The sequence below is a fragment of the Lissotriton vulgaris genome, chromosome 3_2, assembly GCF_964263255.1.
Source record: "Lissotriton vulgaris chromosome 3_2, aLisVul1.2, whole genome shotgun sequence".
Taxonomy (NCBI): Eukaryota; Metazoa; Chordata; class Amphibia; order Caudata; family Salamandridae; genus Lissotriton; species Lissotriton vulgaris.
The window spans coordinates 254,746,685-254,762,355 of NC_141690.1; the positions used below are offsets into that span (position 1 = coordinate 254,746,685).

The window sequence follows — 15,671 nt, forward strand, 5'->3', positions numbered from 1 at the left end:
AGACTGTTTACCCTGTTGTTCGCTTCATTGTAAGAGCCGTAAGGAAAAGAAAGGAATTAGCTTACCTAGATGTGTTATAATATGAGAAACTGGACGATAATAGTTAGTGACGCTATAAATAAAAATAGATCACTTTTTCTGATACATTTTGGTTATTTTTGAAATGCAGTTTTGCACAGGTTTTTTATCTTCAATATACTGTATTATCATGATTTAGATATTTAGGAGTCGGTACAATTTAAAAATGTGGGTATTCTCTTTTTAAAATAGGGTATAATAATATGTTTTTAGGGCACGTTATTTATTGTTGCATTTTAATGGTTAATGGATTGTTTATTTGTTATAAAATGATTGTATGCTATTAATACCCCCCCTGACTTTCAAAAATACGTTGACTGATGATCCCTTCAAAATTGTAAAAGTATCGATTGTAATTTAATTAAAATTTTTATCTTGTACAATGTTTTCCTAATAAGTATGCTTTTATGGTTGTACAATTTACACCGAATAAAGCTGTTTTGATTGGTTGAAATACAAAATTATTACTTCCACTTGTGCGTGACTATGGTCTGTCAATCACTCAAAAAGTGTGGCTATAAACACCCTACTTATAGAGGGATTCGGACTGCTTTTGATGATGTAACATTATCAGGAAATATCTCAAACGTATTAGGGACAGTGCAGAGCAGACAATTTCCTATGCACGTACTGAAGGTTTTATATACTTACGTTGTCAACCCCATACCTTTTTGGTACAGCACAGAAAAGGGTCAAGCAAAGACTAGAATGATAAAGTCAATGGCTGCTGTTTCTGGTAACAGCATCCACCACCATTTAGTGGTCTGTGTCTTTCATTCATAAAACAAATCGGTTCCAAAATGAATGTGGTGGCCCATGTACTTCCATTCTGCCAAACACCATCCTCACTTTTAAACAATCTCACAAAACATTCGGTTAGCATCAAAGATACAAAGGACATTTGGACACTAGGAATGCGGTGTGTATTTGGTTTTTGATTATTGATAATCCATTGGGCAATTCAAATTCAGACAGCATAACCCGCATGAGAACTAAAAGAACGGGGTCAGAGGAGGCTGTGTGAAATATTACAGAAAAAATTGAGAAAACCTAATAAACAAAAATATATCATTTAAGTACTGAAAAAAACAAATCTTGGAGAATCAAATACGAAAATACAGAACTGTAATGGTCAAGATATTAGTCACTAATAGGATTTGTATCGATAGGATAGAAAAAGTGATGTGAAAAAAACATCACTTCAGACAAAATATTCTATCATTACTTCCTATTGTGTAATAAATGGTCACTCCAACCCCCCTCCCCTCAAATAGGCAACGGATGTCAAAGTTAAACCCGGAACTCTTTAGAATGAGCACTGGGAGGAGTCTCTGCAGTTAGGATACTACCTATATGGCTGGTGCAGACGAATTAAAGTTTATTTGGGAATGGAGGGACATAGGTCCTTTTCCAAAGCCTGAACAAACTGATGGTTGAGGAAAAGCAGCTGCCCATGTGGTAAGAAAGTATTCAGCAGGATCTCGGCTTTGTCTGACTTCAGAACAACGTCGCTGCTCTGGTTCAAGAGCTTCAGGGCGTCCACCAGGAAACGGACCAGCATGCGGAGGGTGTTCTCCGCCAACACAAGGTTCTCATCCGCATCGCAGATGAGCGCGAAGCCAATGGACAGGACCCCCATCCACAGCACGCTCTTCTGGGCGTTGAAGGGGTCTCCAGGGGACAGTCCGAACACCCCAAAGTCAGCATCCTGCAGAGAAAAGGGCTCATCCAGGGGCGGCTGGAGTGCACTTTCCACTACTGGTTTCCCAGAGGCCTGGCGCAGCAGAGCACATGACATCTGAACCTGCCTAAAATAAATACAATCAATTAGTTGTGATCAACCATTGCACAGGCATACAAATCATTAACTGCACTTTACACAAGCAGACATTTTTTGCACTTCTAATTGTTGGGATTTGTAAAAGGAAAAACCACAAGCACTGTACATTTGTTAACACAAGTCATACATGAGGACTGAGCAGCCCATAGTTGGCATGAATAGGTTAGGACGGGGTAACTGACAGCAACCAAGTAAATCACTCATTAACATTCAGTTCCTGCAGGGAGGGAAGTTGCTCAGACGTCTGCGAGTGGAGGAGGCTTGAAAGTGAGGAGAGCGAGCCTCAGTTCGAGATCTTCTCAAGCCTTTGAGTGGTACCTTAGACCTTTTTAAATGTGTAGAACGAGGTCATGGGGCTCTTGCCCAGAGAAGACATTCCACTGTGCAAGAGCTGGGAGAGTAAAGGTATGGAACATATCTGCAGCACATGGCTGTATGCGAGTAACCAGGAGAAGCTGGGTCTCGGAATATAAGGAGCATCAGAGATTGTGGATTGTTAATTTGCTCGTAAGGTGTTGACACAACAGGTTGTGGATTGATATGTTCAGAAGGCTAAGTAACCTAACAAGCATTTGCAATGCAATAGGTCTCGCATTATTAAAGTTAGAGCTATTGGCATTGTAAATGGCAATGCCTTTTATTTATGTTTTTGTTTTTAAAACATAAATAAAAGGCATTGACATTTACAATGCTAATTGCTTAAACTTTCGCAAAAGTGAGACCTATTGCATTGCAAATGCTTGTTTAAAGGACGCCCCAGACACTTCTTCCCCAACCTACCAACCTTCAGCGATAAGACAAAACTGCAAGCTTATCTTAGCAAGTCCATACCTGAATACAGCGTGCTTCGAAGAGCAGCACATGCGCTGCTCAGGATTGACCGAAAAAGTCTGTTTTAATAGCATTATACAATATGCTCGGATATACAGGAATGAGCTGGCAGTGTTGGATAGTTGTCAGGGGCTATTCATTCGTTTTTGTGTTAAGCGCTACACATGGAACATTGTTTAATGTAATTGATACCTAGAGTTAATTTGTCCTTTTTTTCAATGACTTTGTGTGCATGCGTGCGTGTGCATATATGTATGTGTGTGTGCGTGTGTTTATGTGTTTGGGTTTGTTTGTGTGTGTTTGTATGTACGTATGTGTGTGTGTATGTATGTGTGTGTATGTATGTATGTGTGTATGTATGTGTATGTGTGTATGTATGTGTATGTGTGTATGTATGTGTGTGTATGTATGTATGTGTGTATGTGTGTATGTATGTATGTGTGTGTGTGTGTGTGTGTGTGTGTGTGTTTCTCTGCAGATTATAGGTTCACATCTCTGCTGGGCAGTCTCTGCCTTTCATCCTTTGGTGTCATTCTCCCTCTGACACGTCATTGGTTTCACACGAGTCTCACTGTGGTGAGAGTGCTGCAGGAGAGTATCAGGGGTACTGGGTCTCTGGATGACAGTTTGTGTGGAATAATCTTTTTACTAGAAAAGTGCTTTAGACCGATGACCCCAGAGCCTGCTCCCTTCCAGTGTGTGGTGAGATTTTTAGGATGTGGGGGCTCTGAAGCGACAAGTTTTATAGCGCTTGCGAGCGCTGTATTCACCTGCCTAGCGCCATAGCTGCCAAGGTTTCAGATTGCTATGTGTGACATATTCATAATTTCAGTGTAATTATGAGTGACATTTCAATGACACTGAGTGACACTATCTCCGTCCCCACTGACTAGTGTCACCCGACTATCACCAGCTCTGCCCAAACATAGCTGCCAAGTTTTTAGTACACACGAGTAACATTTCTATGTTTTCAAGACAGGTATAAGTGATTTTCACATATCCTGTGCAACACCTTTAGTGATACCTTATAAAGAGCAGTGGTTTAAGAAAATGTATGGTACAAAACGAAAAAAATTTTTTTTAGTAAGTGCTGTGTGGTACCTGGATTAAATACACCACTCACACCTGACGTGATTTTTGAAGTTGCCCTGACCCTTTACAACCATACCATACCATACCTTCCTGTAAAATCTTTTAGTAGCATCTAATAAAATTCAGCTGGTAATCTATACCAAATAACAGCTGTCTTATCTCAGTGTCGGCCTGTATCTGTAAGTTAGAAATACATTTTGTTGTAAAAAAATGTTACACTAGTTTGGTATTTCAATTCAGTTTCACATTTGATACCCATTACCTAAATTAATGGCAGCAGTTTTGCGATCTCTGAAAAACTTAGCTGCCATCTGCCAGTGAGCACGCTTCACATTTATCACTGCTCCCAACCAAATTGTTGCTTCTGGCTGGCCACATCCTCACGCTGGGTTGTATTGTCTCCCAGGTTCTACAGTACATATGTCACAAGCCTCGACTGGGGCTGTTGACAGCTTGGGCTGGTCAAGGTCACACTTAAACGCTTGTACTGTCTGCTAACCGAAAAAGGCCCGGGATCGGGAGAATAAACAAACGCTGTGCCCCCGTTCCTGAAACAATATGTGATCGGAGGGCAAGAGTTCTGAAGCGTTTTTTTACAACAATCTGAGGTAAATCTGTGGGGGCTTAGGAAGGCATGGGCCCAGCAGGCTGCAAACCAATACCCTCCACCATGACCCTCCCCACAACACTGTAAGGGTCGGGTCAGATGGCACAAAGACTGCGGATGGCGGCACTGCAATGAAAAACAAACATGCCGCCCGGGGTCATTCTGTCTATCTGAGGCCAATCTGCGAAGTGTGTGACACTGGTGGTTAACACTGACAAACAGGGTGGTAAGTGGCTGAAACGACTGTCTACTTACAGTGATGGTTTTCACCCAGAAGCGTGATTGGCACGTCGGTGACTCGCACTGCAATTGGGCTGCTGGGTGCTCATGCCACGAGTGAGCTACCCCAACGGCAGACTTCTGTTCAGGCTGCTGCTGCTGTCCTCACGGAGTCCTGGCAGCCGGCGCTGTAAACCGACAGTGACGCCGGTCAGTCATGGCTCTCCATTAACCCATCCACTGCACTTATTCCCTCTGCCAGCTCGGAAATTCTAACTGAAGAATGAATGCTGCGGCGGCCTGATTATAATGGCCTACAGCACTGAGCAGTGTGTGGCCGGGCCATCACGTGCGAGCAAAAGCGCCACTGCCCCATAATTTGCGGCCGCCTTGGCGCCTTAAGTAATTAAATTCTGGAGGGAGCCTACCCCTCTTGTGTCCCTCCGCATCACCGCCGCAGCCCGGTACAAACCGAACATCGCCGCCGGCCTGCGACCAGGAAGTCAGGCAGGCCGGACGGGACAACCGGAAACAGGAAGTAGGAGGGCGGGAGCCTACCCCGCCTCCCATGGAAGAGCCGTGGCTGTTTTGAGCACCGGAGCAGGCAGGAGCCTACCCTGCGCCCAGGTGCCGAAGGAGGGAGGAAGAGTCCTGCTGCCGGGCCCTGCAGCTGCCGATGAGAGGAGAGCCGCCGCACCAAGGAAGCCGGTGAGTGGGGCTTCGCCTTGTTGCTGAGCTGCGAGGGCGGGGGGCATGTGTGTGTGCGCGTGCGGCGGCGGGGGGCTGTGTATGTGTGTGAGCGTGCGTGCATGTATGTGTCTTGGAGTCTGTGTGTATGCGTGTGTGTATGCGTGTGTGACTGTGGGGGGGGGAGGGGGTGTGTGTGAGCGAGTGTCTGTCTGTCTGTGTGTGTATATGCGCATGCATGTGCACGGCGCGGGACGGAACGTGCGCGTTTGCGCACCGAAATCCGGCAGAAAAGCTCGTAACACCCTATTGTCCCTAATTTCCCCAGACGGGCGGCTATACATCTCCAGCTGGACGCATCCTTCGGATGCAGTACCAGCGAGACCTAAAAAGGGTTCTGTTTTCTGCTGACACCCTGCTTGCCTAGTGATGGTGGCTGCAGGAGGAGGTGGAAGCAGGCCAGGGCAAGTTCATGCAAGTGTATGGTGAACTAAAAGACACATTTATCAAAATGTGTCTCGTTGCATAATGGTACAGCGGAAAAATTAAACCTTTACGTAACACAAAGTCCTTTGTTTGCAAGTTCTCAACAAATACATCTCTTAGATGCCAACATCTGATAATAAGTGCATGTCTAGAGTCACAGACCTACAGTTGTGAATGCTGCCTACGGGTGAAGGGCTATTTACAAAAGGAAGAATATGGTTTTTCAGGCTGAAACCCAAGATGAAACAAAACAAACACTTGAAGAATAATCACTTATGAGGCAATTTCTATCAAATGGCAGCATCAACACACAACAAATTGCCATTGTCCAAACAGCCAATTATGGGGAAAACGCAAAACAAATCCAAACGTCTGGATACTGTTAAGATAAAAGATTCAAATTCAAAACGTATAAAAAGAAAATGACTACTCATATGTGGTACAGAAGGGGATGATGGACGGAGCGTTTGAGCAAATCAAACACTCACCCCCAGTCAACTGATCTGGGTTTAATCCATCACCATTCTTTAGCTCACTCAGCCACCCCAGTTCAGACATTGCCATATGCAAATCAGTCTGACCCTGTGCCTTGTGGGAACAGTCCAGCCCGAACTGCCAAGCCATGTCTTCCCTGGACCGGAAACAAGCATCCTGGGACCGGTTTCGGATTCATAATCCTCATCAGCCAGGCTATCTTGAATCCAGTGGCCAAGTAAGCAAGGGACTCACGTCTGAGCATACCCTGCCATACTTAGGGCGAACAAAGTTATACAAGATCTGTTGACTGGGAGTGAGTGTTTGATTGGTTCAGATGCTCCGTCCATCACCACCCCCTTTTGTACCGCTTTGTTCGCCATACGTTGGCAGGGTATGCTCAGATGTGAGTCCCTTGCTCACTTTGCCACTGGACTCAAGCAAGCCGGGCTGAAGACGGCTGTAATGCTAGAAACCGGTCCTCGGTAGCTTGTTTCCGGTCCAGGGAAGGCATGGCTTGGCATTACGGGCTTGACTGTTCCCATGAGGCACAGGCTCAGACTAATTTGCATATGGCCATGTATGAACTGGGGTGGCAGAGTGGGCTTAAGAACGGTGATGGATTAAACCCAGATCTGTTGACTGGGTGTGAGAGTTTGATTGGTTCAGATGCTCCGTCCATCACCACCCCCATTTGTACCGCTTTGTTCGCCATAACTTGGCAGGGTATGCTCAGACGTGAGTCCCTTGCTCACTTTGTCACTGGATTGTTATGTTATGTTATGTTACATTTGATTTCTATAGCGCACGGCTACTCCACTGGAGTGTCCCGGCGCTTTATATTGGCAGCTCATAAGACCAGAGAACATAACAGCTAAAAACATCCTAAAAACAGCAGAGTGACATAAACTAAAAGGTAAAAAGCCAAGTTTTCAGTCCCTTCCTGAACAACAGAAGATTAGCAGTACTCCGTAAGGCCAGAGGCAGAGTGTTACAAAGCTGTGGTGCCCTCAAACTAAAGGAGCGCCCCCCAATACGTGCCCTCTTCACACGGGGAACCACCGCGAGAGCCAGAGATTCAGATCGCAGGGATCTGGCCGGTCGATAAAAAGCAAGCCTGCGCTGGAGATATTTAGCTCCCGAGCCAAAAAGCGCTTTATGAGCCAGGGTCAGCGCCTTAAAAACTATCCGCTTCCGGATAGGCAGCCAATGGAGCGACTGCAAAAGGCCGGAGACTCTGGCTCGCCTGCGAAGGCCAAAAATTGCGCGTGCAGCAGAATTCTGCACAACCAGCAGCCGCTGCACAAGATAGTCCGGAAGGCCCAGATAAAGGACGTTGGCATAGTCCAACCTGGAGCCGATCAAGGCTTGTACCGTGATCCTCCTGTGCTCTTCTGTGAGCAGAGGAAGAAACTTCCGGAGCATCTTAAGAATGCCGAAACATGTGCCCATAAGACCGAAGATCTGGGATCTCAGTGTCAGACCATTGTCGATCTTGACTCCCAGATTGTTTGCCAACTGGGATGCTTGTGCTGGGGGGAACATGTCAATCGGCCACCAAGCCTGCCAGTCAGGGTCTGAGGTATAGCCAAAGAACAGCACCTCCGACTTGTCAGAGTTACATTTAAGGCTGTTCTGCTGAAACCAGTTGAAGACAGCCCCGAGACATTCCCGAATGCTCTCTCCATCGAAATCCTCACCTTTCCTACACGTGAAGAGGAGCTGGGTGTCATCAGGGTAAGAAACGATCTGGGCCCCAAAAGACTCCACCAGTGCCGCCAAAGGGGTCATAAAGATGTTAAAGAGAGTCAGGCTCAACACAGAGCCCTGTGGAACCCCGACTCCCAATGGCGGCATCTCAGCGGAGCTAGCAGGGGTCCAGACCATTTGTCGGCGGCCGGCTAAAAAAGATGTAAACCAGCTGAGCACCGTCCCCCTCAGACCGATGTTATGAAGTCTGGCGAGGAGCCCCTCATGGGGGACGGTGTCAAAGGCCGCCGACAGATCAAGCATGACCAGCATGGCTTTGCCTCCAGAGTACAGAACCTCCTTGATGGCCTCAGACACCCCCAGCAGCGCCGTCTCGGTACTCAAATTTGGGCGGAAGCCAGATTGAGTAGAGTGAAGCAGGTCATTGGTTTCTAACAAAACGGAGACCACGCTGTGCACGTGCTTCTCCGTAATTTTAGCCAGCGCTGGAAGAAGCGATATAGGCCTATAATTGGCCAGCACCTCGGGGTCTAGGCCAGGCTTCTTAAGGAGGGGGATCACCATTGCCCGCTTCCAAGCCTGCGGGACCGTCCCCTCCCTCAAAGAGAGGTTCAAGAGTGGATTAACCAAAGGGTTTACCACATCCGCCATCCTCGCTAGAAATTTGGCCGGGCAAGGGTCTGACGGCGACCCCGATTTCAGGTTGGCCAGAAGCGCTAGTGACGCCGAAGGAGAGATATGCGGAAAAACAGACAAAACAGAATCCAGGGTAGGCGATGGAACTGACCCAACCCCACTGCAAGGAGGCACTTCAACCGACCTCCTCGGGAAGGAGTCCTGGATCAGTTTGATCTTGGCCGTAAAAAACTTAGCGAGATCACAGGCCCACGACTCAGAGGGGGCGGTTTGAGAGAGATTAGATCTGGGGGACATGAACTCCCTCACAACAGTAAAGATTCAAACAAGCCAGGCTGAAGACGGCTGTAATGCCAGAAACCGGTCCTCGGTAGCATGTTTCCGGTCCAGGGAAGGCATGGCTTGGCAGTTCGGGCTGGACTATTCCCATGAGGCACAGGGTCAGACTGATTTGCATATGGCCATGTCTGAACATGTCTGAATTGGGGTGGCAGAGTGGGCTCAAGTTCAAGTTCAGGAATTTGTATAGCGCACTACTCACCCAGAGGGTCTCAAGGCGCTTGGGGGAGGGGGCTCATTATTTATCGAATAGCCAGGTTTTAAGTTGCTTTCTGATGGAAATGTGGTTCTGTGTAAGGCGGAGGGAGGTGAGTGGGGAGAGAATTCCAGGTTTTGGCCGCTAAGTAGGAGAAGGATCTTCCTCCCATGGTGGATCTGTGGATGCGCGGAATTGCGGCGAGAGCTTGATTGGAGGATCGTAGTTGGCGGGTGGGTGTGTAGAAGGACAGTCGTGTGTTGAGGCATTCGGGTCCTAGTTTGTAGAGGGCCTTGTGTGCGTGGGTGAGGAGACGGAACGTTATTCTCTTGTTGACGGGAAGCCAGTGGAGGTCTTTCAGGTGACCGGTAATGTGAGCTTGGCGAGGGATGTCCAATATGAGTCTGGCTGATGCGTTTTGGATGCTTTGGAGTTTTTTCTGTAATTTGGCTGTGGTTCCGGCGTAGAGGGTGTTTCCATAGTCCAGTCGGCTAGTGACCAGTGCGTGGGTGACAGTCTTTCTTGTTTCGGTGGGGATCCAACGGAAGATTTTTTGAGCATGCGAAGTACGTTGAAGCATGAGGATGAGACGGCGTTGATTTGTCTGGTCATCGAGAGGGAGGAGTCTAGGATGAAGCCCAGGTTACGTGCGTGGTCTGTAGGTATGGGTGCTGTGCCCAGGGCCGTTGGCCACCATGAGTCGTCCCAGGCAGAGGGGGATGATCCTAGGATGAGGACTTCCGTTTTGTCTGAGTTTAGTTTTAGGCGCCTGTTTTTCATCCATTCGGCTACTTCTTTCATGCCTTCGTGAAGATTGGTTTTGGCGGTGTTAGGGTCTTTGGTGAGGGTAAGGATCAGCTGGGTGTCGTCAGCGTAGGAGATGATGTTGAGGTTGTGTTGTCGCGCGATGGATGCGAGGGGACTCATTTCAACTTTGAAGAGGGTGGGACTGAGTGATGAACCTTGTGGTACTCCGCAGATGACTTCGGAGGCCTCTGATTTGAATGGGGGGAGGCGGTCTCTCTGGGTTCTCCCGGCGAGGAACGAGATGATCCAGTCCAAAGCTTTTCCTTGTATGCCGATGTTGCTAAGGCGTTGTATGAGGGTGCTATGACAGACTGTGTCGAAGACGGCGGAGAGGTCGAGTAGGATGAGGGCAACTGTTTCTCCGTTGTCCAGTAGCGTTCGGATGTCGTCTGTCGCTGCAACGAGGGCGGTTTTGGTGCTGTGTTTGGCTCGGAAGCCGGACTGTGAGGTGTCGAGGGAATTGTTGGATTCAAGGAAGGCGGCGAGCTGGCTATTGACGGCTTTCTCAATGACTTTGGCGGGGAATGGGAGGAGGGAAATGGGACGGTAATTCTTAAGTTCAGAGGGGTCTGCTGTGGGTTTCTTCAGGAGGGCGCTGAGTTCGGCGTGTTTCCAGCTTTCTGGGAAGGTAGCGGAGTTGAGGGAGCAGTTGATGACATCACGGAGATGGGGTGCGATGATGGAGTCTGCTTTGTTGAAGATGTGGTGGGGACAAGGGTCGGTTGGCGATCCTGAATGGATGGAGTTCATTAGGCGGATGGTGTCTTCAGTGGTGATTGGGTTCCAGGCGCTAAGGTTGTTAGAGTGCGGTTTAGGTTCGGAGGTGGGTGGAGTGGACTGTTCTTTGGATATGTTCTCAAAGCTGTTATGTATGTCGGCAATTTTGTTGTGGAAGAAAGAGGATAACGAATCGCAGAGGTCTTGGGAGGGAGTAATGTCGTTTGAGCCTGCGGTGGGGCTGGTAAATTCTTTGACGATGTTGAATAGTTCCTTGCTGTTTTGGGCGTTGTTGTCGAGTCGATCCTTGAATGCTGATTTCTTGGTGGATCGGATCAATTGGTGGTGTTTGCGGGTGGCGGCCTTGAAGGTGGTCAGGTTGTCAGTGGTTGGGTTTTTTCTCCATGTTTTCTCGAGAGTACGGCATAGCTTCTTGGATTTCTTAAGGTCATCGTTGAACCAGGGGGCCTTTTTGCTACCCTGTTTGGTTTGGTGGTTTTTCAAGGGTGCTAATTCGTCAGCGCTGTGAGTGATCCATTGATTGAGTTTGGTGGCAGCTTGGTTTGGGTCCGATGATAGGGCGGGAGGGTTTTGGTTGAGCGATGTGAGGAGTTGGTCGGTGGTGGTTTTGTTCCAGTTTCTTCGAGGGATAGGTTGTGGGGGGTTGTGGGTCGTGGTTGTTTTGTAGCTGAAGTGAACACAGCTGTGGTCCGTCCAATGGAGAGCTGTGGTGTGATCGAAGGTGATGTGTTTGCTGGAGGTGAAGATAGAGTTGAGCGTATGTCCGGCTACGTGGGTGGGGGTGTCAACGAGTTGTTTGACTCCGAGATTGGCTAGGTTGTCTAGAAGGGTGGTGGTGTGGCTGTCGTTTTTCTTTTCCAGGTGGAAGTTGATGTCTCCCAGTAGGATGTAGTTCTCGAAGTTGAGGGCATGTGGGCTGATGAAGTCAGTGATGTCTTCGCTGAATTGTGTGCGGGTTCCTGGTGGTCTATAGATGAGGGTACCTCTAAGTGTGGTCCTGAGGTCGGTGTGGATCTGGAAGTGGAGGTGTTCGGCGGTAGCGAGGTTATCATCGGAGCTGGTCCGGATTCGGATGGTGTTCTTATGGACGATGGCGATGCCTCCTCCTGTTTGGTTGGTGCTGTCTTTTCGGATGATCTTGTAAGCATCCGGGATGGCTATGGCGATGTCGGGTGCTGATGATGCGTTCATCCAGGTTTCTGTAAGGAAGGCGATGTCCGGTGATGCAGTGTCGAGTAGGTCCCAGAGTTCAGTGGCGTGTCTGTGGACCGAGCGGCTGTTCAGCAGGATGCACTTCAGGTGGTTAGAGTCGGAGCGGTGTTTCGAGGAGGAGGATTTGGTGTGGGTCTTGATGCAGGCGAACTTGCAGGAGAGGCAGGCGAAGGGTCCGTGGGTGCGTCCTGGGGCAGCTTCGCAGCATTGTGGTGTGCGTCCGGGGTTAAGGGCAAAGAGGGTGGCGGCGTCTTACGTTATGCGGGAGGAGTGGGTTTTGCAAGGATCAGGGGGTCTGGCACTGGGCGCGGTCCAGGCGCGGACGGGCGTAGACGGGCTTACCTTTGGCGCACCTTCGGCACGCATGGGGCGCGACCGCTGCGCGTGAACGCTGCGCGCAAATGCATCTGTCATAAGTGGAGAAGTGGAGGGGGGGAGGGGCGAGGGAGGATCAGCTGGGAGGCGGGGGCGAGGTGTAGGGGACGGGCTCCGAATCACAACAACAACAAAATGGCAACAGCAAAAACGAAACTAGAGAGAGGCTGGGGCACAAAGCCAAATTAAGCAGCTTACACAATTTGTGAATAAAGCGCTACAAATAATCAAAGCACAACACAGGCAATGCACTTTTAAATCAGAGCAACACAGCGAGCGCTAAAGCTATAATTATTTCTACAATTCGGCAAAGCTTATTGCAATACAGCGCTAATAGACACAGCAGCCAGCAGATGTAAAATTCTCAGATGAGAGCAAGGAGCGCAGCCCAAACGATACCAAGAGTAGAGCAGGGAGCGTGGGGAGCGACAGCTACTGAGAGCGTCAGGACGGTCACGGGCTAAAGAACGGTGATGGATTAAACCCAGATCTGTTGACTGGGTGTGAGTGTTTGATTGGTTCAGATGCTCCGTCCATCACCACCCCCTTTTGTACCGCTTTGTTCGCCATAAGTTGGCAGGGATATGTGCTAATGAGTGATTAGAACTCTTTAAAAACTACACAATTAAAACCTGGTGCTACATCAGATCCCTGTCCTTCAGAATACTACACTCAGGGCCAGATGTAGGTGGCCCAATACTGGTTGGTAACGGACGAAATTACCGAAATTACCGAATTTCGGCCGTTACCCACCAGTATTGGGCATTTGGAATGTAGGGGAGGATTCGGTAAATAACGAATCGGTATTTATCGATTCGGTATTTACTGAATCATCATTTACCGATTCGGTATTTACCGAATCGGTAAATGACATGTAGAAAGCACTTTAAAGAGTGCTTTTGTGCTTTAAGGATTCGTTATTTACCACCAACTATTAGATGGTGGTAAATAACGAATACCTCTAAATGCAAATCTGTGCATTTACACCTGTGCCATGTGACAGACATGCATGCCCTTAGGGCATGTATGTGTGCCACATGTGCACACAAGCACTAACCAGGGGTGCAACAGGGTGTCAAAGTGACACCCTCTCACCCTTGACTCTTTCCCTATTTTATCGAATCAGTATTTACCGATTCTGTAATTGACATTCATTCCTATGGGCCTCCAGGCAATTAGGAATGAATGGCAATTACCAAATCGGTAAATACCGATTCGATAATTACCGAATCTTAACGATTCAGTAATTTTTACCGATTTTCTATCTACATAGCAATTACCGATTCGAAAATACCGAATCAGTAAAATTTCTGTATTTTCGAATCGGTAATTTACAATTACCTACATCTAGCCCTCAGTGCCACAGACAGTAGCTTTACATCTGGAAACAGTCTTTACGACAAGGTTTTTACCTCGTTGGGCTTTACTGCGCATTCATCAGCACACATAATTTTACAGCGAATATGCATTTACAAAACATGCCACTACCACACATTAAAGGTAAGTTGGGGAGGGTGACCCCCCCGCCGCCCACAAATACATTGTTTTTAAATCAAACAATGCCTGGTATTGGCATGTGTTGTAAATGCATATTCGCGGTAAAGACGTGGACGCTAAAAAATGAGTGCCAAAGCCATGCAACGGATTACCTGCGTTTTACCGTTATACAACCCTTTACATCTTACCAAGCTTTTAAATACCATGTTTAATTCAGGATACTTTCCCAGCATTTAGAAAAAGGGCTCCAATTTATTACTAATAAAGAAACCTTTGCCTAATCCTCTTGAAGTTAAGAGCTAACACCCCTTTCCCCAACTGCCGATTCCAGACAAAATAAGAGAGAAGGCTATGAATATAGAACTCTTGATTTCTAAGCAGCAATCAATTGCTTGATTACGCTCAATTCAGCTTCAGAGGCAGTCACAGCACTGAATCTGCTTTGATTGTAGCAACGGAAGAAGTTAGAGCAATAGTGGAAAGTGGCGGTAAGGCAGCACTCCTTTTAGACCCGCCAGCTGCGTTCGACCAGGTCAATCAAATCAGTGCTCGTAGCCAGGCTTGAGACTATAGGGATTGGGGATTCTGCCTTGGCTCCACTCAGTTCTTTTCTGTCTTTCTCTCTTCCCTGTTGAGTTCCACAGGGGTCATCATTAAGACCCACCCTTTTTAATATATATGTCACATCTCTGGACAGATTAGTTCACTCCTTTGGGTTTTGCTCAGTATCACAGGCAGATGGCAATCAGATTGGGTCTCCATTTCAAGTGACTATCTTGAGATTGCAAGTAAGTTCCATGACTGTATGTTGGAAGTTGGAGGATGGATGAAAAATAACTGCCTCAAAGTTAATTCTGGTAAAAATGAGGTCCTTCTGTTTGGCAATGATGCATCTTTCTAGTCCCCCAGTTGGTGGCTTCGGGATCTAAGAATTCTTCCATATCCCTCCAGAAAAGTCAAGAATCTTGAAGTACTGTTTGATGATTTGTTGACTTTTTTAGACCAAATTAATCAAGTTATTTCATCATGCTTCTAAATTTTGAAAATACAGAAAAAAGTCATCCCTTGTATCCCACTGGAGGTCCAGAAAACACTCATAGTCGCCTTAGTTGTTATCAAGGAAAAATAATATTACAATGCTCTTTATGTCAACATTAAATAGAGACTGTTGAATAAACACCAAATCCTTCAGAATGCAGCTGTGCGCCTTCTTCTAGGCATTATAAAGTTTCAGTCTGTTTCGCTGGCACTACCTAAACTTCACTGGCTGCGGGTAAAGCAGCAGATCGATTTTAAGACCCTGTGCATCGCCCATAAGGCTCTTCATGGCCGTGACCCGGAATATATGAAGCGCGGATTCCAGTGGTATGTCCCTAAAGGAACCATACATTCCTTCACAGAAATTCTGGTGGCACATACATTGAAAAGGGCAATTTGGGGTGGCAGATGTATCATTTTCTCCGCTGGAAAACTGTGGCACAGTCTTCCTCTGTATGTAAAATCTAAAGACAGCCTAATTTGTTTTAGGAATCGCAAATAAATATTTTAACATTCACACTTTTGTAAAATGCAAGGTTTCCAGCAGCCTACAGTATAGGGCAAAGTTACAGAGGTTAACTTGTCACTCCAGTCGTTTTTTGCAGGTGTTTTTTTCTTTACATCTTCTAGTGACTCCACCCGCCCACCACTAAAAAGACAGCTGTTTGTGCCATGCATTCACCTGCTTGACAAGTCTCCCCTCCAGATCCCTGGCTAAGAACTGCAAGTCTGCACTAACATGCTAACACCATGACCTGCATGAGCTGCAGGGAACTCATCGTTTATAGATTATACAAGAGTTACAGGAG

At 47.3% G+C, this 15,671-nt stretch overlaps 1 protein-coding gene across 2 annotated transcripts in view; it reads right to left on the bottom strand.

Moving 5' to 3' along the window:
• Window positions 1-984: 984 nt before the first annotated feature.
• AP5S1 (adaptor related protein complex 5 subunit sigma 1) overlaps window positions 985-15,671 on the bottom strand; it is a 162,699-nt gene continuing 148,012 nt past the window's right edge. For both annotated transcript variants that reach the window (XM_086964307.1, XM_086964306.1), the window contains exon 3: window positions 985-1,886. In XM_086964307.1, coding sequence (XP_086820433.1) covers window positions 1,457-1,886 — 430 coding nt within the window. In that variant the 3' untranslated portion in view covers window positions 985-1,456. The remainder of the gene's footprint in view (window positions 1,887-15,671) is intronic.